Raw genomic sequence first — 25,545 nt, forward strand, 5'->3', positions numbered from 1 at the left:
CACAACAACCCCGAACCCCCTCCAATAAGCATGCCATGTTTCTTATGCAAATGCACAAGAGGAGCACTTACAAGAGGACTTTAAAAAGTATGGAGACCCCGTCAATGCAGCCGGGTATTATAACGCTTACTTGCTAATTTCTATGGGTCAGCTGTGAAGGAATAGACCTGCCAATCATTTTCGCATGTAGCAGAATTTGTCCGTCTACAAACAGGGATACTTTGCTGTTGCTATGGTGACTAATCCGAGTCCGCAACTCCCCTCGCACACCCTGTCCACATTCTGCGTGTTGACACTGTCAGGCAGTTTTTGAAACTACCTGATCACACGTTTAGCTGGAGGCTGGTGGAGCCTCCAGAAAGCTTTCAAATAGAGTTCACTGTTCTTGAGGGTGGGTTTGGAGGTTTGTCGCTCTCGCTGTAACTTACAGTCACACACACACACACACACACACACAGTTTTTCCCCCAATCTGTTGCTCGGTATTTGTCACAAATTGGGGAAGAAATATACTCGGCAAAGTTTTCTTTCATTTCTCTCAACACGGCTTACAACTGTTGTGACTGAGTTCTAAAAACGAGCTCTGGAATGGTCTAAAATAATTAAAATTAATATCATATTGCACGATTACAAAGACAAACTGTTATTAACATTAACAACAAATTACATACATCAGCTATAAGATCCCTTGGACGTACACGCCATTGTTTCTTTTAAATACACAGTAGAATATGATCTTGTTATTATGTTTTCAAATAGTCACGATGCAGGCAATTAAAAAAACACACATTTGCATGATGGTAAACCTGAGTGTATAGATTTTCAAGAGGAATATTCTTGGTTGTCTGTTTAAAATGCTGTGCATAGATCCTATACCTTCTCCCTGCAAATCAAATATTCATGCACTACCTTGTTGTCTCTAGTCCTGAGGGTAGAGCTGGAATTACATATGCCTCACACACATCTTCATGAATCATATATCACTGTATACCTACACACACACTCATAGTGGCCATTATGGAGTCCACACACACACACACACACACACACACACCAAAAGAAAAATATGTATGAATGCGCATCTACATGTGAAAACAACTGTCTGGCTCTTAAGGTTTATTTAGAGAACATGGACAGGATTATACGTCTGTGCTAAAGAGGTCTGGGAGATGAAATCTCAACGCCACGGTAGCACTTCAGTATGAATGAGAGACTGGAGAGGGAAGTAAAGAAAGGAAGAATAAGTGAGAGAGAGGATGAGGAGTAACCTGAGGGTGGGCTGTTCGAGTGTGGACGGGTGTTTTCGCGTTCTCAGGGCAGTGGCCTTTCCTGGTGCCAGGATGGGCTCTGCAGCCCCCTTCAATTAAGCAGGAAAATTGATGTGTATCATTAATTATGTCAGTAATATCATAAATCATCACTGGGTGCAGTAATTAATTATTTTCTACTCATGAAGAACATGACAGAGAAGAGATAAATAAGGGGAGAGAAAAAGCTAGAGTGGAATTAAGGGGGAGGCAGGGGGACCTGGAGAAAGGGAGGACCGAGAGGAGGGAAGGGGAGGGATGAGAGATGGGGGGGGGGGGGCTATTCGTCCATCAGTAACTGGGTGGGGGGGGGTACACTCACACGCTCTATTTACCGGACCATTGGGATGTGACGGGAACGTGACAGCCCCCCTCCTGCTCTCACTTACCAGCGTTCTCATAGAGGACCGACAATTAGGCCTGAACGAGACAGGCACTTCCTGGAACAGATGCTGGCATTCCCTATGAAAAGCGACCATGTCCCGCCTCGGAGGTTAAGGTGTGCGGAGCGGAGTTACCATCGCCTCAACACGAACTAAGAGGCCTGTGATGGACCATTTATAATCAAAGGGCAGAGAGAGTACGCCTATAAGGCCAGCGGAGCTTGTCTGGGGAGCTGAATGCATTTGATTGTTCAAGTCCTGCCCACCATTATGGGAAATGTTTTTGTGGCTTGTATGCAATAGATCCGAGCCTCTCCACTCGCAGGAGTTTACAGACGGCTAGCAGGCAAATAAATGAAGCATTGTAAAATTAATATAACTTTTTTAAATTATGTCTATATTTAACAATGTATTCATTCTCATATTATTGTAGAATATAAAACTATAGTACTATTAAGGCTGTTATTTGTTGTCTGCCAAAAATATAGTGACTTTATTTTTAATTTATAGGTGACTTCCTTGTTTTATTTTTGAAGGTTATATGAGACCCGTACCACAAGTACCATGTGCCAATGTAGTCTCTTTAATTTTATTTGATTAAATGGCCCCTTGAATGAAAAGCATTTGAGTTAATTAAAGAATAAAAGAGCAAATGAAGAGCTCTCTCTCTCTAAAAAGGTTATCCAAGCACAACTCACGGTTCTGTTTCTGGACTCATTCATTTTGTTGCACTCGGGTCTGTTTGCCTTATATCTGACAATGACAAATTTATATTTAGAGTTGGCACTGTTGCCCTGGGTAACCATTTCAAACAAGAAAAAAATGTAAATGCAATGAAGGTAAATGAAAATCGGAAATTCCTAAATGCAATGCACCACACTGACTGTGTGTGCGATGGCTCCCCCACTGAGCTGCTGTATCCGTCTACATTACATTTGCTTTATATAACAGTGTTTGATCTCATTTCATTTCACATGATTTGATTAAGCTATGGACTATTCTTGGGGCTGCAGGTGGTGTGGACACAGGTGAGGTAAGAGGTGAGGCTCCGACTTATTTGCTCAATGAGTGAACTTTGACACTCACTCCTATGTTTGTGTTGCTGTGGAGAATTTATATCTGTCTAATTTCAGTTGTGTGACTTTGTGTTTTTTCAAATCAAGTAGCAGTCAGTTTTATTAACTGCTCTGCATTGATTTTATTATTCGAAGTGTAATGGATATGTTAGTGGATCAAATGTTTTGATTGTATGTGTGTAAAAATGAGAACTTATCATTACCATTTACTTTCTGAATGTTCATATTACACCTCTTGATCAGAAGAATCAGTAAAATTCAAAACATTGCCACATAAAATATGTTTTTACACAATATCTCTTCTCTGCTGGAGGTGTTAAGATGCTACTTTTTTTTATAGCGTTATGTGAAGTCACTTAAATAGTCTATACAGGAACCAGCCAACCCACAGTATGTGCATCCTGACTGCAGAAAGTCTGAGGAGTGGGAGAAAAGGTGATAGAACGCTGACCGCAGCCGGGGAGGTTTCAAACTTCATTGCCTTTAGCTCGGTAAGTGTTCACTGACTCACATGCTCCTGTGCCTTCTCCCAGACCTTTGTGGATGCAGAGTATCGATCCGGGCGATGGGGAGGAGATGAAGGGAAGAGAGCCGGTGCTGAGAAAAAGTAAACACAGCTCTAGATGACAAAACACTGATCACCCCCGAGACCTCGAGCGTCTGTGCTCGCTCCATCATTCTTCGCGACCTTTGGCACATCAGCCGAAAGCCATGTCCAACCCCACAGTTGTCTATATGTCTGCAGAGTCACCCATTGGGCATGAGAGCATCACCACTGACTGCAATTTTAGACGATTTTTTAACGCATGTATATGTGAGGCGAGGCAGAAATGGCATTGAGCAAAGGGGTTTTAAAGGAACACAGGCGTCTAAGCCAGTGTTTAATATCAAGTGTGCGCAGCTAAGTTTAATCAATACCAGGCCCCTTTTGTTCCCAGCCTGCTGAGGAGCGCAGCGGCCATTCACTCCAGAAAGGTTAATGCTGGGGGTCAAGTGATTTCACACCCACACCAGGATCCTCCATGTCACCACAGCTACCACGCCTCCAGCCACCATGGCACCAGCATCCTGATTTATGGGTTGTGAGAGGGTGATGGGATGAAGAGGGGGGGACGGTGTTATCTTATGATAATGCTGTCCCTCTGTACTCCCACAAATGAAGGGAGTGAGAGAGAGAGAGAGAGGGACGAGAAGGAGAGACGGCACACTCAAAACTCCCCTGCACCCACGTGGGTAATTTTTTTTTTTCTTCTCCTTTTTGACATGGTCCTTTTGTTTCAGCCGACCGGCTCGACATGCAGACAGAATCTTTATTGTAATAATTGCTCTAAATTTGCGTGTCCACTTGTGAAAGGGCAGCGGCGCTTAGCGCAACAGCGGTGAGTCGTGATGGATTAGAATATCAATAAAAGCATTGGCGGATGATTACAAATCTGGGAGAACTGTTTGTAATGCCCATCAACAAATCAGAAAACACATTTTTTGCCATTTGCCTTTAAATTAAGAAGTGAAAGGCGAAGCTGTAAATATCCCGTCTGAAGTCTCGCTGTCTGCGCGGATAAATCCATGTAATGGGGGTGGCGTGGTGAAGAAGGTGCCAGAAAGGAAAAGAGGTGCAAGAGGAATTAACATGAGGACTTATCTCGCACGGGTCATTATTTAAACCCTCACTATTCTAAACACACCACCCCTCCAATGAGAGGGACAATAAATAATACTTCCAAATAAAATCTATTCTCCGCAAATTCTCCAGGATACAGCCCATCATTATCAGTAGGAGGGGACAGACAGCAATTAATAACACAGCCACTCGTCTCTCAGAGAGCATCCATCTTATTTTCATTAGGTCTATTGCTGTGTGCATACGTGTGCCGGCTTGTGTGTGTGTGTGTGTGTGCTTACGCATGTGTGTGTGTGTACGCAAGACAGACTGTGTAACTGCATGCATATTTATGTGTTGTTGAATGATTGGACTCAGCCACATTCCCTTAAAGTCCAGCCGTTGCTCTCCGAGTTTTGGATGTGTCCCGTTTGAGGTAATTTTTTTCTGATCCCGCCTTTAATTTTGCTAATGCCTCATTAATGCTCTACCAGAATCACCTTTGATTCGCTTTCTCTGGATTTCCAGCGTTTTGTCTAATCTCATGTTTGGAGGCAGTATTCTCTCTACAAAAGGGCAATTGCACTAGCATTAACATCCTCTGGGTCTCTGGGGTTGACAATAGCAATTAGCTTCAATGACGGAGCGATATGAGAGGCTGCTGATTGACAGTTGCCCCCAGAGAAGGGGCTGACTGAGGTGACAGCTGGGCTCTCCTCTCCCTCTGGCTGCCCCAGGCTCTGGCCCTGTGTCATCCCATGCGCCAGCCAAATCCTTCCCCAGCACACAGTCACGTGTCTGCTCGCATCCTGTGCGGTGGCCAAACGCTTCCCCATCACTCAAGCTTGCGCCTTGTTATGTCCTGTGTGACGGTTAAACCCTTCCCCCTTTAGTTGCCCGTTTCTTGTTACACACACACACACACACACACACACACACACACACACACACACACACACACACACACACACACACACACACACACACACACACACACACACAGGACAACACGGACACACAACGCTGACCTTTCATTTCCCCTTCCCCTGATCACACTGCGCGTGTACTCACACGTACAAAGTGTATGTATGGGAGTGTGTCTTGTTTCCATCCGCTCTGATATTGTGCAGCGTGATGGTGTGGTATCTCCTCTGTGTCAAAGCAGCAACTGCAGCAGCCCTGACACATCAGTGAGCGTTTCTTCAGTAGAAGCCTGAGGAAATGAAGCGCTCCACGTCTATTGATCCCCCTACACTCCACTGTGCATCAGGGAGACTTTGTTTTCACTGCCTAACAGAAACACAGCTCCATCAATACTGTACAGTACTCCTCGGCACCGGCTCCTCTCCTCACACAGTGGCGTCCCAGGAGGCCTGTGATAGACTCCACTAACTGTACACAAACTGTACAGAGAGAGAATACAATATGTTTGTGTGTGTTGTGATGTGTTTGTCAAAGTGCAGAGGGGGCCCTGGGATGGCAGCGGCAATTTAAGGAGTATAAAAGACATATTGGCAACAATGCTTTGTGAATGATATATTATGTAATCTGCCCCCGGAGTATAGCTCTTCTGCTCCATCTCCCTCACTTTTTCTCCCCTTACATCTATTTAGCTCTGTTTTTCCGATCTTCATCTCCCTCGCTCACTCTCTGTGCGTGTGTCTGTGGTGGGGCTTTTAAGGCTCACTTCCACATGCATCAAAATAAGTGCCAATAAACAAATCACTGCACTAAACGGCATCAAGGTCACATCAATCCGCAGACAACGATGCTGACTGGTTTCAGCCGAGTCTATTAGTTGAGGGGGGGAAACAGCCAGGCACGGGGCCAGGCCCTCTGTGTGTGTGTGTGTGTGTGTGTGTGTGTGTGTGTGTGTGTGTGTGTGTGTGTGTGTGTGTGTGTGTGTGTGTGTGTGTGTGTGTGTGTGTGTGTTTGGACCTCAGCTCTATCAGTCAGCATTGATAAAGCAGCACAACTCTTATTTATGGCCTCCTGTACTACATGTTCAGCATTCAGCCTTCAATGGAATATGGTACAGAGGTCTGACCGTGTGTGTGTGCGTGCGTGTGTGTGTGTTTTTTAATATACATACCGTCTGGTTTCTTACCCCTTGTCTTTTCTTTAATGCCATCTTGACAAATCAGATGATTTCCAGGTAAAAATTTGTATCATTGATCTACAGTATATTACAGCTTTGTGTAATAACAAAAGCATTGTGTTGCACTATAAAGTTAGCGAGGACACACGTGATGTAAATTTCGTGTGCACGGCCCTGTGCGGACGTCTGGGTGCCAACCAATTTACTGTGCCACTACAAGGGCAGGGCTACTGTAAAACATTGTTTTTGTAGGTTGTTTGCCAATTTCACTGATTTTATTTTGCCGTCCACAAGGCATTCTGTAAAATGTCGCTCAGAGTCGCATTTACGTAATTTTAAACTGTGTGAGTGATTCATTTTATGACTCATTGCAACCATTGCATCCCTGTTAATGACCACTTCATTTGTTCCTGAATTACAAAGCACTAAAAGTGTCTCAATATGAGCTCTATGGATTAATTATTGATCATCGCTCTGATGCTTAAAGGGATAGTTCACCCAAAAATGAAAATTCACTCATTATCTACTCACCACTATGACGGTGGAGGGGTGGGTGAAGTGAACGCAGCTCTGAAGGCGGATCACAATGGACATTAAGGCTAAAAACATGGTGTAAATGATGAGCTAACAGACACTTGGATGACACAGTAACCCTAACTCACAGTATGGAGGCACTTTATGTTTTTTTCTGTTGTTTTCTTACATTTGAATAAGGAGTCCCCAGTTACTTCAGTTGTATTGGATTTGGCTGCAACGCTGTTTGCATTTTCATCTTTGGGTGAACTATCCCTTTAATGATGATTGAGATATTACCCTGATGATGTTCTATCTTTGACTCATAACTTTTCTTCTTCATGTTGCCTTCTCTTAAACTAGGCCGAACTGTTGAGCCTTCTTCTGAAGAATGATGCAAGCTTTTCTCTTCTGTTTCTGTTCTTCGGCTCCTGATTGGTCAATCAATGCCCTCTGCCAGAGTCACTGTCTGAATGGAACAGTTATTCAATTAACTAAATCACAGGGTAATGAGTCCATGGGTGATACAGGGTTTTAGAAAAACAAACTTTCAAAATGCTACCATCCTCTGCTAGTATAATCTCTTCATGAAAAAATATATCTAAAGGGGGACCTAATTTTAACATTCATTATAACCTTTTACACGACCAAACCTGAAGAATTAGAACTTTCATTAGATCAATGTCAGCTTCTTAATTCACTCAAGTGACAAAAGTAGCCGGCATCATGGTGGACGGTCATTGTTTAACGTTATGCAGCCATACACATGAACAGATTATGTTAGGGGATGAAAGTAGTTATATTATCATATTATTATATTAGTTAGCCATAACCACACTTCTATTCAGCTGCCTGTCCTGTTTGTGACATAATCAAAAGAGCCACCGTGTTGAGAGAAAGAATTGGAGTATCGACAGTATCCTTCACTCCACCCACACGCAAGGAAGGATGACGATGTTCGGATGAAAAAGTCAGGAATGATTGTATAATATCTTAGCAGCTCCAACGTATGAATATTTCGGGGGAAACTGATCTCTCAGTTGTGGGTAGAGCCATGAATGAGCGACACTTTTTGTTTATGACTTTTAACTTGTCTGTAGGGGGAGAGAAAATTCCATGTATTATTAGAATATACTTAAGCTATACAAATATATATAGGTTTAATTGTGCAAATTGTTTTGGGTTTGCTCAACAAATAATTTGGAAGTTCTTACCTTGAAGTGCTTTTCATTAAGAGCACACAGAAATTAATTCTGAAAACAAACATAATTAATTGGAACATTTTTTTATCAGTCAACCTCTATTATATTTGTACTTCCCCCCCAGTTAGAAAAACATTAGATCTGTATATAAATTTGAAATAAACATCTAAATGGACATTTAGAACGGTTGAACGAACCCTCTAATGACTGCAAACTGAATTTAAAGGGGAGAGAGTGTGCAGTTCAAATCATTTAAGTCCTGTTCCTCTCCATTTCTGTTTCCATCAATAAAAACATTTGCCCTCTCTCACCCACAGTAGTGATACAATCACAAAGTTCAAGACAAATAATAATAAAAAAACGTATTATATACCTCAAGAATCACCTATGTTAGTGAAAAAAAATTATTTATTTATTAAATCTAATTTAAAAAAGATAAACATGCACATGCATTACTGTTTACCACTGTTAAAAAAATAAATAAATGCAGACAGTGTGCCATGAGGGAGTGGACATCCCACATCGTTGAGTCAGATTAAATACTTAAGAAGTGCTGCTTTACAGGATTCATACGCAGTACAAGAGAATCAACAATGCATTATTATACCGTATGCCTGTGTGAAAAACACACAGGCATACAAGAGTGTCTTCTGATGCAGTCTGCATATCCACCTCATCTATTCTCTAATCACAATTATTGATTGGATGAAATCATGAGCAAGTGGCCCATCTTCACCAACCCAGCCAGAGCTCTCAAACTCGGACACAACAGAAAATATCCAACCCACAGCTTTAATTTCAGCAGACATACGTTAAATGATATTAATAACACACCACTTAATGGATCAATTCACTCTATATTAAGTGGAGTGGAAGAAAGGAGGGAATAGAAGACGGAGAAAGACAAAAAAGGGAGGGAGGGACTCCAGGGCGAATGAGGTATGGTGAGATGGGGAGAGATATTTCTGTGTGGGAGCGGTGCGAGTGGAAAAAAAACACCTTATTAAAATGACAAGCTTTTCCTGGTTTGCGCTAATTAATTGTGCACCGCCACCGACTGCTAATTTGCTGGGAAAAATGCATCCCAAAAGCAGAGGGGGCTCCTGCTTGAACTTTGCCTCGGCAGCACCTAATTCACCGGTGACTGCAGCTGTGTCCCTCTCCTAGACGGCAACACTATTAAATTAGAGCGCCTGGGCCATCAATTTAATAAGCGCTGGAGCAGATCATTTGAATAAGGACAGTATTAGTATTCTAGCTGAGCACAACTAAGAGCAGCTGACCTTTTTCACCGCTGAGAAGATCCTTGAACACATCCAGCTGAATCAGAGAACACGGTAATAAGCCCGTCAATGTTTAACAGTGTCAAAAGGAATTTTTTTTGCTCCCTCTTCTTCAACCTACCCCACCCACGTCCACCCCCATGGTACTGCTTTGCTACTGTGGCCCATCAAGCTATGGCGAGGATGTCTGCAATTTAAAACAGAGGGGATGGACGATGGGGGGAAAAGGTAAGAAGGGAAGAAGAGGGAATAAAATCATGCTTACATAATGTGGAGAGAGATTTATGATTAATTGCACTATAGCCTGGACAGGAGTCCATTTGTGCATGCGTGTGCATGCCCACACATGCATGTGTACCCACATATACCTGCTTTCCAGATGCAGAATTGATTTATGTGCATGTTGGGGTGTGGAATTGATCAGTGCACATCAAAATTCCCCATGAACTCCCACATAACAAATCAGATCTTGACCTTTGGCTCCAACATCTTTAGCTGCTGATGCACACCTGGGGGACAGCCTATTAAGTACTGTTTTGACCCGTGCTGTAGGTGTTTTGAACAGTACCAGGGTGAATTGGCAGGATAGTGAAACATTAGTGGTGGTAATGCACTGGGCTGTGAAATACATCACCGACAGTGACAGTTATGGTGCCTGTCGGAGCGTAGGGGAAGATTTAACTAGCCTTTTGTCTGCATGAAATAAACATTGCATGGGAGGTTAAATGCTCCAACATATGACTGCCTGGCAACAAATCAAGCACTTTCTAAGTACATACTGCCGTAATGAGCATTTGGTAAATAACACTGAAAAACGCAGTGATACAAAGTAGAAACAGTATTGTTCATTTTTGCAATTAATTTCAGGCAAATTGTTTAAATATTTTTAATGATCTCTTCTTTGCCATCTAACTCAAAGGAGGCTTGCGTTTTACAGACAGACTTCAGTAATTCTATTATGACAGACAACACAGTAATCAATACAGGGCAGTGAGCACAACACACCAGGCTCCAAGGGCAACATGGAAAACAAGGTCTGTGCCTAGTCGTACGCCTGCCACTACTTAGGCTATCCGGTGATATAATAAATACACAAGATGGCGTCGCATTCACTCACCATGCAGCACTTAAATGCTCAGGACAAGAAAGATCCATAAATAATGGGGGAGTTAGATGGTAGATGTGTGTTTGGCCTGGGAAACAGCCAGCGCTGTGTTTTATGGGGCTAGTTGCAATGTTGATGAATATTTGCCAGTTCGAAATCATAGCTTAATGTCAGCCCACAATTTGTTGCAATTAGTCAGGTGATTTATAGGAATACCGGCCGAGTGCATGGTAACAATTAACACAGCTTTCTTTGGGCTTTTTTATTAATGGCGTGTCGCGCCAGAAGTAGGTTTCGACCAAAGCGTGTACATCTGCAGGCCTCTCGGTGTGTGGCACCGTCCAGCTGTAAAGATGGAGGGCGGACTAAACCCGGTTCAGCAAAAACCACAAGGGCTGCACAAGAGGACAAGAGGACTCACTCGAAGCCCTTTTGTGCACGTGTGTGTGTGTGTGTGTGTGTGTGTGTGTGTGTGTGTGTGTGTGTGGTCAACTTTGTGTTCAGTAAGTAGTCCAAATTTTTCAAAATGAAATACTCTCTCTTGCCTTTTCTATTTAAAAAACAAGATTGTTAAAATACACATATTTATTTACATTTTTTGAAAAATGTCTACTTCAAATAAGCAGCATTTGGCGTTTAACTGTGTACTTGTGCGATAAGACAAACAGTTAAAAAGGAGCCAAACAGCTGTTCTGTCTGGCAATAACAGGGTTCAAGTGGAGCGATGTGCCCCTAAACGGCTAATAAACGGCACAAAATGAGCCTGCAATTAAATTTATACACTTGATTGCACTGCTGTCATGTCCACTACAGGCTTATCGAACACCTGGGATCTATTTCCTAATAGAACCTTGGGGAGAGAGGGACGGAGAGAGAGAGAGAGGAGGGAAAAGAAATGAACAAAGCAATCTTTCTTCTCTCGTATTTTTTTGGCTGCTTTCTCAGACGTTTGCAGAGGATCCTCCGCACTCGTGCAGGGGGGGTTTCAGTTTTTTTTTTTTCAACGGACAGACAAAAGAAAGGGGTTTTCCACTGAACTATTTTGTTTAGCTGCAGCACGTTTTTTATACATTTAAATTGCTGTATTCACTTGTAGTCATTAGTAAGCGGTGTTATGACAAATCTTGATAAAAAGGTTCCGTGTTTATGGCTTCAATCAAGGTGAGCATTACAAAAACAACAATCTACAGAGGACGCATCTTGCAATATTAAAAATCATACATTTCAAATTTTACAGTATTTTGAACAATTGTGCGTGGGAAGCAGCGAGTGGCGTAAATGTATATACATGTTATTTGCGACCTGTCTCGCCACGTTACATGCGTCAGTACATGATAATGAATAACGCTGTTGCAAATCTAATGAAATGACAGATTCTCTTCAAACTGACTCCATAAGCGCTGACACGGCACCGCAATACCTCTCAGCCCGGCCTCAACACTCCATTTCATCACGGAAAAAGGTGTCAACACAGCAAATTATAATCGTTAATAAACCTTTATTCCACCGTGTTTGACAAAACTGTGACGTTACTGTGAAAATGCTCATCTTTGTCTCTTCGCACTTTCATCGCTAACTCACGTTAATTATCCAAGATTTCTCTGTACACGAACTTCTTAGACATGTCTCCCGATATTCAAAGTGTGCTATACCAGAAAGCACTGCCCATGATTAACTAAATTAAACTATTTTACTTATAAAACTGTGAAAGCTTATTTTGAAACTGAACACAAGAGAAACAGGTCACGTTTTAGCATTTATCATGAACACATGATCTTAGTATCAGTGAAAAAAGTGAAACAGAAAATGTTCAACCTCATGAACAATAATAGTGTCCAGTGTATTGAATTAGAATCTGTGTTCCTCATTTAGACCAAGACTTCCCCGTCTCCAAGTTTCCTTCAATTTACTAATTACACCCGGGCAATTACAGGGAACTGGAATGAGAGAAAAAAGTCACGTTTTGGGGGCCAAGTGCCCAAGATCTGTCTCTGACCACTGTTAAGTCACATCAAGTAAGTGGCAGGAGGCCAACAATAATTTTGCTAACCCTTTTTTAATTGTGGTGGGTTATTCGCAATGCCCAGTAGAAGGCATTAGCCACTGAACTAGCACTGACAAGGGCAGGTTTCCCACCAGCAAAAGGCACCCTGCAGTCAGGCCAAGAAGTCAGGAAAAGTATGCCATGTTTGAGACATGACGTTTGAGTATCTAATTCAGCCTTAAACTGAAAGTACATTTTGAAATTTATGAGGACTTAAATATGACATTTCTGTGCTAGGAACCAAAACCATAAATAATTCCGTCAGCTCCTTATTTGATTATGTTTGCTAATTTTGTGACCTTGTTCAGCAATTATTTGTCAATCTCTGCCTTTTTCTCTACTTACCTGGTTCACTGAGTGGCTAATGGTATTTTAACTTGGCCAAATTATGAGCTTTTCTGAAGTAGCCGCAACACAATTGGTTCAATATGTTTTAAAGTTAGAACATTTTAAAAGCAACTTTTTCCAGGATTTTCACAACTTTTTTTGTCCAGCGGATTCATCACCAAGGATATGCAAATGCAGAAACACATTCTCTTATCTTCCTCCCTTTCATCTTAAATTGTCCTTTTTTTTGACAGCTGACTAACAATCGTTACGGCTCAAACTTACCTGTGAGAACGGCCATAAATCATGTTAAAACACCCAAAACCGTCTCTCGCGTTTTCTTTTCCCCACAAGAAGCAACCTGTCTGTAGGCACACACCATCTGTACATAGTTAGAGCCGTATGCACACAGATGGCAGCCAAAGTTGCTCCGTCCGCACGTCTAACCTTACAAAGCAAACTAATTAACAGTAAAAACGCAGAGAGAAGGAAGGAGCAGTTTGAAAGAGTTTGCAATGACTCTAATGAGGAGCGAGAGAGAGAGAGGGGTCATCTATATAGTAATGCCAGAGGGATGGTGGGGGGGACTTCTACTCAGGCTCTAGCTTTACTACCCTCTTTAAGATCCATATTAAATGAGGGCTACTTATCGCCGAGCCTCTGTCCCAGCACACAAGCCTTTAACAGCATGGCGCGGGGCATAGGGCAGGCATCTGAGAGGAGGGAGACGAGTGGTGGCGGAGCTGCAAACGGAGGGAGGGACCTTGATTTGCCAAATTAGATATCACCAGAAGCACTTCCTGTCCCGTACTTTATTGTAAGAGCAAAACTCGTAAAATGTCCTGAGGTTCACTGGTCGATAATGTGAATACTAGCTGAACGTTATTCTGCTACAGGCTCAAGGTTTAATGTTTTTCATACTTTACCGACGCTGCACGAGGTATATTTATATCCACCTGTTGTGACAAAACAGCTAAATCACTGTGTGGCAGCTGTGTGCGATTTACTTAAATAATGAAGAAAATATATAATTCAGTTCCTTTAAATGACAAGCAGGCAGCAAAGGGTCCGTGCATTGTTCTGGTTGTTGTCTTTTTCACAAATGTGCAGCCGCACTTTCAGCGGCCGACCACACTGATGAAAATCATTTCGTGAAAAAGAGGACAACTCCTTGGAAAGTTAATTAGTAGGAAACAAGCGGAGGAAAAGGCAGGAAACGAGAAATGACCCAGCTGCCAAAAGTAATAACGTTTTCATTATTTATTTCATTATTCATTTATGTATGTGTTCAGACAGAATTAATAATAGAAATCCCTGAGAGAAAATGTTTGCGCTGGAACCCTATTACGAGCAGGCCAAGTGCAGTGGCACAGTTAGTTAACATGCACAAATGTACTGCCCCCGACAAATAACGCATCAAGTGGAGCCCTGGATTATTGTGTGCTCCCAAACCTCTCTCTTTCAATTCTCTGCTTTCATTTAATTGTTTCAGTCAGGGTTAAGGTTGTATTCAAACCGCTGCTCCCTGCTCCCTTCAAGGAAAAAACAATACAATTTAAGAAAGAGCTAAAGCAGTAAAGCAATCGTCTGCCACAAAATGCTGTGAGAAATGTATGGCAATAATCGCCGTGGCATCCGTTTAAATGTCTATTGCTCCGTTTTCATAATAAAGTGAGATGTCCAGTTTATTTTCCTCCCTGAGAAAACTAGTAATGAAGCACAGAATCAATTAGAAGTCCCTTTGGAGAGTGGAATTTGTGCTGTTCCATTACACATTTCTTCTTTTTAGTCCAAACATTACTCTGCATGATATTCCCTGATCTGGCCTGCGTTTGCTTTTTCTCGCTGTTTACTGCAACACTTCCAGGCCAACTCACATTTGATTTTCCCCACAGAGATTGCACACACACACACACACACACACACACACACACACACACACACACACACACACACACACACACACACACACACACACACACACACACACACACACACACACACACACACACACACACACACACACACACACACACACACTCCCTATAGTCGCTCTGGAGAAAATGAGGCCGGAAAAGAGTAGTGGCGAATCATTCAAGGCTGTCCAAAGATCTCTATTACAAAAGCAGATTTTATTTTCTCTGATAAAAGGCATGTCAAAGGAAACTGGGGTGACTGGTTTTTCTCATGGCATATTATTTTTCACTTATCACAAATATAACCACCAAATTCCTGCCTCTCCTATATTAAGACATGTATACTATATCATATACATATCTATTATCTATAGGGGTAAATGATGATGTGCCTTGTGTTGAATGGACATCAAAAAATGAAATTCAAAATAAGAGAGCCTTGGCCATGTGTCAGTTGAGCATTTTTACATTAGCCATACGTAAGGCATTTCTTTCTTCCTCCCTTATTTGCCGCTCAAAGCACCAGGGCCACGGCCATGTGTGAATAATCACACAGAGGGCCTCAGAGGTGCCCTCGCCGCCTTACAACAGGCTCGGTGCAAGGGCAGATGGGGGTGCCGCAGGTTGAAGGACTCGAGAGATGGGGAGGGGACGTAAATGTTAACACGTTGAGGATTTGGATATCCTCACAAGCTTGTCTCATTAGCTGCTAATTGGCAAGACTTTCCCCCCATCTTTTGTTCTGCGTAAGGTTTGTCTTTTTTGTGGGGGGGGGGACGGAGGCAGAGGAGGAGGAGGAGAGGTGGTGGGGGGGAGGGGGGGCAGCGGGATGGCCAACTACATATTTCAAGTGCTCCATGCTTCGCTGAGAGAATGTTAAGCCCATATTACAGCAATATAAACACTTCTGTCCTACGATTAACCTTAAAAAGCAACTGAGTGCAAAACTAAACGCTCAACCTGTTCAACCAAATTAGCTGAGATCAAGGGGGGACAGCAAAATAGAAAGAAATAGCGGAAGAACAGTGAGTGAGAGAGAGGGCGAGAGGCAAGGACAGGGGTGATTTTTTTCCCCTTTCCTTCCCGCTCATTCACCTCTCCCAACTGGGAAATCGTCGAAAAACATCAACACAGCTAAATGGCAAATTATTACCAACGCTCCCCTCGGTGCTGGGTACAAAGCAGACATATTGGAGTTGTCATGCAGGGGGATGGCCAATACTTTCCTAAAGTATTGCACTCTTTGACAAACATTAACCAAGACAATAAAATACAAAGGTAAAAGTGTACTTTCCTACCGAAGCAGAGATGGCTTGACATTGGGGTTGGGCGATATGCTACATTTTTCCAATTGGCCATTATCAGCCCAACGACCAACAGTTGACGATATGTTTGCACCCTATACGCGTGCACGCCAGAATCGGCAAAAGCAATTATGATAGAGCTGTGACCACTTGTGATCGGATCTCACTTCACCAGTCTGTGTGCATTTACACAAACAATTACACGACGTTTGTGTTCACGAAGACCAAATTGTGTTGTTTTTACTCAGTCTGAAAAAACGACTAAATGCACCAATCAAAGAAAAGTTTTACTATTTTAAGAAAAGAATCGATCATTGATCAACGTTGATATTGTTTGCGGTGGTTACAAAAAAATCAACGTTTACCCTATCGCAGGTCAGAGACATCAGCTGAGTCTGTGTCGGAGTTTGTCTGCGAGAGAAGTTAACAAGCAGAGTCAGGATGGACTGAATGGATGAACATGTACAATTTAATATGATAATATTAATAATAATTACCAGTTTGTGGTTTCATTTAAACAGTTGAATGAATTATCTGAGGCAGGCCATTATATTATAAAAATAAAATGACAAATCACCCAATCGGCCAAAAACAACAACCGAATGCCAATAAACAATATATTTGTCCAATTGCCCAACCCAACTTGAGAGACAGGAAGAAAGAGAAAGTAGGTCACTCAAGTCTGCATGAACCCCAGCTTCAGGGCAGAACTTAGCCATGACAGGCAAAAAGGTTGGATCATGTGTGCACCTTGGGGATTTTTTGCTGCCATTGTTGATGGTCAGTCTGTGTCTTCATCACTTTTCTGGCCCAAGCCTTCAGCGATGCAGCTGCGTGCCAATAAAGACCAGAAAGACGTCAGGTCAATTGTCCTGTTACTTTAAACGTTTTTATTTTCTCCTAAGGATCAAGTTACTCTGAGCAAACTACGTCTGTTGTAATCTATTTCAATGCGGATCATTAAACTGAATAGACAGTATTTTCCATTCCACCTGTTTGCAGAGGAATGTATATGATGAGAAAAAGAGGCTGTATCAATACTTGCTCTTACTGAAAAGTGCTATATACGCACTTATTAATTAATTCAAGACTGAATGATGTCTGTATTATTAAGTTAGGTAGTTTAAGGTTGAGGGTGAAACTGAAACGCATTCACAGCTGAGGAGTGAGAGGATGTTTGAGGAATGTTTTAGTCATAAATGGTGCAATGCTTATCAACAGCGTGCAGGAGGAAATATTGGGGGGGGGGTGGGGGAAACAGTGCAGAAGAAACATGATGGTTACAATTACAGTGAGAGTAAGGGCTCTGTTTTATGTTAAGAGAGATGTCAGAGAGGAAGAGAGGGTTAGGAAGCTGGGTCATAGCCCTCATATGCTGTTTAACACCTGACACCAAGGCCCAACCGAGGTTCATAACTCATGGAAAGAGAGGTGAGGAAAAAACGAGTGGGAGAATAAAAGGAAAAAGAAAAACCTAACCCCCCCCAGCACAGTTCGTCAGGCTGTTCTGACTTTCTGTCAAACATGTGTCACAACTCTAGAAATTATAAAGAAAAGATTTTTTTTTTACTTTGCTTACAACATTCAAAAGACCAAAATTCAAAGTAACCATTTCGGACCAAAGACTTGTAGAGCAGTCCAAAGGATTCTGAGCAAAGCCTCTGGTAGAAAAATCCGGGTAGGTCACAAACAGGCAGCACGTGAGTCCTTGGCTTACTCCAACATCCAGCAGATCAAGGGCCTCGAACGAAAGCGGTACTGACACTGACCTCTGCGAGACCCAGCAACTGAAACAGCCGTAACAAGGTATTAGCAAGCACCTCTTTGTACCCTCCAACTCTCAGCCTGGGTCTAAAGAAACACAGCTGCACAGGGTGTTTTCCAGGGCGGAGGGCAAACCTGCAAGCAACGTGGTGCCCCTGGCTAAGCTCAAGGGTGCAGCTGGAAGGTCAAGAACTCAAAGCAACGGGAGCAAAGTTTACCAAGATTTATTTTTAAATGACATTTTACTCGCTGAGAAAAAAAAAAGCACTAATTCCACTAAAGTTTTGGAAATACATTTTTAGAGGTAATAATGAAGCTTTTTTAAAGTTTTCGATTTATTCGTGTATTCCTTTAAATAACGGGCATAAGTTTAGTTTGCCCTCTAAGAGTGCGATATAGCTGTGTGTGATTTTGTGTGTGTATGCATGTGCAAGCACGTATGGCGGTCGTCTCTGTGTGACTGTGGGCGTCTGGAGGAGAGAGAAGCCTCATCTGTTACCAGCCCAGCCCGGCCGGCCCCACCGCACTGAAGTAGAACGACAGGGTGTCACCGCCGACGACAGTGATGGATGCCCTAAATTCTGTAGGCAACTTGGGCAATTGGACACATTAACAACAGGCACCTGCTTTCCCCCGTACAAATCTATTAAAAGATAACAGCAATGGCGGCTCCCGTACTATTAGTAAATTATAGCTGTGTCTGAGTGTGAGGTAAGTGTGGGCCTCCCTTCTCACCCCCGCCACCCCCACCCCCTCCACTCTCCCCTGTTGCACTCTCTCATTGGCAGTCTCACAGTGCCACCCAGTGGCAGCAATTTATAACGCAGAGGAGAAACCAAGGAGACTAAATACACTCCAAGGTAAATCATTCCATGCTTATCTGAGGAAAAGATCCATCTACTACTAATTAAACTATTTCATCTATAATTGCACAGAATTAACAAATAATTCCATGATACATATATTTCAGTTCTATAATAGCCAGATTATAATTTTAAACAAAATTGTCAAACGATGCCAATTAATTATTGTCACACATTGAAACTCAAACACAAAACCCACAAAAATACTATTAACACACGTGTTTCAGTTACAGTTGATCACTGAACGTTGGTTGGTGATATTCACTTGGTTGAAATCATTTAGTTCATGTTAATCTGTGGATGTTGTATTTACGATAAAGTGTGTGTGTGCGTGTGTGTGGATGTGTAGTTGTTCTTCATCCTCATGTGCACGTCATAGATTTCTCTTACAGGCTATTTTTCCATAAACAAGCCTTTCCTTGAGCTGACTGGGCCAAATGGCCGGTGATTGGAGCCAATGTGGCCGATATAAAACCATTATGATCTACTCAAGACCTCCTCTATTAAAACGTTAACAGCGGACCAGTACTCTCAACATGACACCATTATGACATATCTTGGGCTAGAGCTCAGGTACGCCACATAAACGTGTGTCACATAAATTTGCTGTGGGTAAATATTTCTGTCTGCGAGTGGGGGAGGGGGGCACGTGTTTGCGGGCTGGCCAAGAATAAAGGGAGGACAAGACCAGTAAATACTTTTACAGCAGGCAATTTGTCAAGACGTGTAAATGTCTCCAATTCCCAACAGCACTGGAGTAAAATTTACAGTCACTCGGGAAGTGACAATGCACAAAAAAGGACCACTTTTTACTCTCTCTCATCTCCCTCAGACCACTAAAACCCTCCATAAATCTCCGCTGGTCCCTCCAGATGTCTGCTGTTGTCAGATATCATGCCTCGACAATGCCTTCCGCCATCATTGTCTCGACAGAAATATGATATGTGAAACTGCAGTGTCACATCACTTAACGTGATTTAGCCTAAGCTAGCCTGCACCATTTTAATCAATCACAAATGTCACCTTTTTCCCCTGTAATGATGGAAGCAGTATAGGATCTTGTGTTGGGGTGATCTATACGACTTATCTAGGCTAATGTTTTATGACTACTGCCAGCTAATGTACAGAAGGATACTCCTCTCTTCCTGTCATTGGGTTTCTATCTAACTCGCAAATAAGTAGGCCAGTATTACCGCATGGGCAGTGAGGGAGACACTTCATGTAAACCTTACATATATCATTACATGTGTTTGAAGCCTAAAGAGAGTCTCCCATTGCTGTGCTTAGTGGATCCGTTTTCTGGGTGCTGTATATTTACACTGTACACTGCCAGGTAGTTTGGACAAATATGTCGATCAAATATTAAAACAGTGTGGTGGTTGAGACTTGCTGCTATGAGCTTGGTGGCTTATACATGCTTTGCTCAAAAAACTCTCTAAGGTAACTGTTCTGTAATATATTAAGTCTTACTGGATAACCTTGGTTTTCAGCAAATCAACAATCAGTATGAGCCGGATATTGTAGCTTCTACCAAATATCACACTTCCAAATATCACAAAACCTACCAGATATTTACCAACTCTGTCTGGAGATGCACTACAGACTAAATCATGGTCAATAATTATAAGTAATACAAAATCCTCAACTTGATCAGCAGAACTTAAGTTATTCTGCTAAATGTTTTCTTTATACTTGACACATTCACACAATAGATGCACTTTCCTGGTAAAACTTGTATCAGACCAACATTTCATAATATAACTCAAACCAAAAGATTAAAGGCTATTTAAGGGGTGGCTGTAGAGTGGGTCATCCACTAACCAGAGGATCGGTGGTTAGATCCCAGTCTCCCCCATTCCAAATGCCGAAGTGTCCTTGGGCAAGATTCTGAACCCAATAACTGCCCCTGTTGACTTGCAGTGTGTGTGATGGGTGATTGAGAAAGTGCTACAAATGGATGCAGGCTTTGAGTGTTCATCAAGACTCAAAAGGTGCGATATAAATACAGACCATTTACCATTTAGGCATCAACAGCATGTAATGAAATACAACAGTATACAAGTGGAATGGCAATAGTACCTGTAACCACAATGGAATGACTGGATCCACAAGCCAGCAGCTTGGCCGTGCCCAGCCTGTCCGATGTGAACTCTCTCAGGTGGGCCTCCTCTGGAGCGACCCCCCCCTGGCCTTCCACATCCAGTCTGACCAAGCTCCCCGCTACCCCAGCAAAGCAGATCAATGTCCTGGGAACACAGAAAAGAAAAGCAAACAAATTTTAACTTAATATTATTTAGAAAGAAGAACGGTATGTATGGGAGACATCCGTTTTCCCTAAGCTTAGAACCATTGATGTATAATACTACTACATCCATGCTTCACACTCTGCTTAGGAACTACAGTTAATGACCTGAACCAGTATTTCTATTTTAGTAGTTTTTCATCAGCTACATTTGCATTTTACACACCAATAAACATATGAAATACACTTTTATATCTGTCATAAGATGTGGTCACCCACACACAATATGATGAATAATGGTAAAAATGGTTTAATGTATTAAAATTGCTGTTTACATACTGGTCCTCGAGCCAGCATTAAGTTTGCATTAAGCCAATGTGAAGTTCCCGGCCTCATTTGTGATAGACCGCAGATCATCGATATTCTCCTCAACATGTTTATTTACAATCTGCCCTCTGAGCTAATTAGAATGTGACTCTGCACACACATGCAAACACAGATGGGGAAGCTGGATGTATGTGCAGCCATGCACACAGATAGACATGCACACACCCCACAGCGATATTACCAGCACCATTCCATCCGACTGATATTGGAATTTTCCCAAAGAGCAAACCAATAGATAACCTATTACAAAACTATAAGGGATCAATAGCTAATTTCTTTGCATTGATTACCACTCGGACATTTAACATGCGCCCTGTGGCCACAGTGTGTGTACCGCAAGCTCAGATCCCCATTGGCCCTCATGAGTATTAAAATTATCGATTCAGACAGAGGACTAAAAATGTCAAGCTGTTCATTAATCTTAATAAAGACTGGACTTGACCAAGGCACCCTTTCTCCCAATGCGGGGATACAACCCATCCAACCAGGAGCACATACACGGCATAGATTAATGAGCTTCTACTGAGGGATGTGATTTAAGTCTTTGCCATTAATAGATCAATTACAAAAGAACAAGTCTTTTAGAATACTACTTACTTTCACCTAGAGTGCATTTCAGAACAACATTTTTAAATTCATACAGAATGCTTAATACTAGTTGTACTCAAGACCCAAAGTACTTGGGCAGTTAGTCACATAAACCCGTTAAATTTGAAGTGAGATGATGGATACAACATTTAAGAGCCAATCCTCAGCTTTGATTTAAGGAGAATTACATCAGCTCTGTGTTCTCTCACATGGCTGTAGCAGTAGGAGGAATAATGATGCTCAGGAAAACCAAAAATCTACCAACAAAATGTGTTGGTTTGCCGTAATCGACAGTTGGATATACCCAGGTGTGTTCAGGTTAACAAGAAAACGACAAGGGGACTCATTCACCAACCGTCCTTAAGAAGAAATGTCTTCTTAAAACCTACTTACGCAGTTTTTAGGAAGAATTTGAAATTCACAGATGTTCAAATCCCAGATCTTATCTGGGATTTGTTCCTATGTAGGAACAGAATCTACGCACACTGAAGAGCACTTTAACGCACACTTGACAACTGAAAGAAATGCTCGTGCAAAATAATCAGTCATTGTGTTTTTTCAGATTCTGTCAAATGCATAAAAACTGATCCGGCAACATTTCAGTATTCAGCAGGACAAAGATCCTAAACATACGACCAAAGCAATAGGTAAAGAAGTAGAATATCCTTGACTGGATTGAGTGTGACTGAGGCAGAGAGACCCCAAAACAAACAAGAGTGAGGGTGGACACACAATTTGTCTGCTAATGTCTGTGGGTCAAAGACGTCAGGCAGTGAATGGCTGTCAAAGGTTTTCAACCAAATTTTAATGATGATTTTCTTCTTTTAGAGTTCCAAAAATCTAGATATGTGTGTTATCAGAACTGTATTCCCACAATTTCAATATTGGTATAAACAGAATCAGAATGAAGCCCAGACATGGCTTTTTAATGACCTTTCTATTCTTTATTTCAATTTAATTTTGCTGAAGCTCAGGGCCTACATGAGTAGCTGTTCAAATACTCCTGGTCTTGACTGTATTTGTTGCGAAATTTCAAAGAAACTTCACAAAGAAAACCAGCACTGCAGTAATGAGGTCTATGAGGCTGATAGGAGGCTGCAGCTCCGTTATGCTACAGATGGCCCTCTGCCATCCATAATAGACAAATGTTCACGGGCGCTGCCTAACCTCCAGTTTAATCTTTGTCTCATGTAGATGAGGGACTTTCAAAGCACGCAGGGCTGTCCTTAGCTTAATGAGGACCCTAAGCAGGATTTGATTGGCTCACTTCTCTTTTAATTACTTTCATATTTCTCCCATACTTACTCTTATGTTTCCTGCTCACAGCTGATTGGCACTTGAGCTCTGGCCATGATTCGCTACTGTGATGTCCATTAATCAGGGAGAAGGATACAATACAAAATAATGTAAAAATAAAGGCTTTTTCCGAAGAAGACATTTCAATAAACGAATAATAGCTGAAACATTTTTCACCGGCCTGGCTTTACAAGACTCCTTTACCAGATTTTTTGAGAAATCAAAGGCCACAACCTTGGTCCATAATATACCACAAATTGTGTTGTGCCATTGGTAAAGCAGTTACTTTCTCCCCTGGACATCTGCTGCACAAATTCTCCTCCCGATTTTTACAAAAGCATTCTGGACACATATAGGACATCTCCACATTTATTGCGTTGTTTGATTTCTGCAGAGCTCAAGAAGCTCAAGGTTTTGTTTTTGTGCTGATCCTGTCACGTAGGCGTCATTCTCTGACTTTTGTGACATTTACGGCAAAGCACTAATTCTCCCCGAACGAGGACATCCATTTATTTGCTAAAATACTGAGCTTTGTAATGGAAGTTTTTACACTAGCATTTATAATTACTTTAGGTGACAATACAGACACATATTATTAGCACGGTTACATATGTTCTTGTCAAAAGTTATTCCAGTTGGTCCACTCAAAAATTAAATCATTGTGAATTTTACTTGCCACAATAACAAATACATCACCATCAAATAAAAGCCATATAAACCAGTTTTGGTTTGTATCTTTGTTTGACAAAAAAAACACAAACACAAGACAAAAAAGGCAGAAACACGAGTAGCAAAAAAACTCCCACGAACTAACCTGAGTCAAAGTGAAAGGACAAGAACTTTTCTTTTCTCTGTCTCCTTTGTTTCCCTTCATTTTCTCACAGTGCTCTGGTGTTTATGTGGCCATGACTCCATTTTCCTTCTCCTCTCATTGTTGCACACACACACCACATTGGCAGGGTAACCGTCACCATAGCACCTTGTGTTGACAGCACACCAGCTGACTGAGATTAGTTAACCATTATTTCATCTTGGGGAAACTTTGAAAGCGACAAGAGGCGTTTTAGAAAGGCACTAACTCAATATCACTGAGTTGTATTTGAACAGTAAGAACCAGTTTGTGGACTCCTGTATTAGTGTGTGTATTTACTTTCCAAATAGGTTTTTCTGCAACAATATATATAAAGAAAGTGTTAATATGGGTGAGTTATTTTAGCCGTGAATAATTCTAAGATTTAGGGGTAGATATTGTGGGTTTGGGTCGTGTAAAGAGGCTCATTCACCTGGAAAGCTGAGCAGACCAGGAGGCGGTGGCACCAGCAGGGGGCAGTGACAGAGAAGCTGCAGTCTAAACAGGAAGAGAGAGCCATCCCATCTGTAAGACAAATATTTATATCCTATTAAATCACATCCAAATTTATCAGACAAATATATCCAGCCTGCTCTCAAATGTTCTATGTGCAATCACCACGACAGCATTTACAATTAGTATTTACTAGTAGTATTTAGATTTTAAAAAATCAATGTGGGGCAAACATTCCTATGTAAGGAATGCCATCATATCATTTTGCCTCTGTGGCTAACTCGGCTACCCAGACTTCATTGCTGGCCCTGTCCTCCTTAAACTTAAGAAATTCAGGCGTTATTCAAAATTCATAGAGAAAGGAAAGCATTAATAAACAGGACACTTATAAGTATTTGTATAAACATCTGAAAGCTATTTAGTTTGGAACTGAGGGATGAATAGATTATTTTAAGAGTCCTCACATCTAACTTGTTAACCAATGTTTTAAACTTGCTCTACATGTCCTTTATTATCACAGCAATTCATAAATTATATGAGATTGTCAATTATATTTACACTGTTGTAAGTCTTGGAAAATGCTCAACCATAAAACCTTTTTTTTTGCAGTTTTTCATTTAATTGTTTATTTTACAGACAACCTAAAATTGTAATTAAATGACTTGTTGTAGTCAACACATACAAGCAATAAATACAGACTAACATTCAGACAGGTGCATAACAATAAGTAACTACACAACATATGAGACAAAGCAAATTCTCATACACATCCATTAACAGAAGTTATTTACAGAGCTCTGCAGCAACACAAGCAAATGCAACACAACCAGTGATGTAGCAGACAACTCTGACTATTTTTAGTCACACTCAGACTATTCTGTGATAAAATTATCTGAATAAAGTTATTGTCGCCAATTACAATGTTCCACCAGCAGGTGGGGTGGC

The 25,545-nt window shown here is 41.6% G+C and overlaps 1 protein-coding gene across 1 annotated transcript in view; it reads right to left on the minus strand.

The window, feature by feature from the left end:
- Positions 1-21,776, minus strand: part of LOC117767706 — a 302,206-nt gene extending 280,430 nt beyond the window's left edge. The window contains exons 1-2 of the mRNA XM_034595530.1: positions 21,748-21,776; positions 20,864-21,030 (exon numbers count right to left, since the gene is read on the minus strand). Coding sequence (XP_034451421.1) covers positions 20,864-21,030; positions 21,748-21,776 — 196 coding nt within the window. The remainder of the gene's footprint in view (positions 1-20,863; positions 21,031-21,747) is intronic.
- Positions 21,777-25,545: the final 3,769 nt, after the last annotated feature.

The sequence above is a fragment of the Hippoglossus hippoglossus genome, chromosome 9, assembly GCF_009819705.1.
Source record: "Hippoglossus hippoglossus isolate fHipHip1 chromosome 9, fHipHip1.pri, whole genome shotgun sequence".
NCBI classification, from domain to species: domain Eukaryota; kingdom Metazoa; phylum Chordata; class Actinopteri; order Pleuronectiformes; family Pleuronectidae; genus Hippoglossus; species Hippoglossus hippoglossus.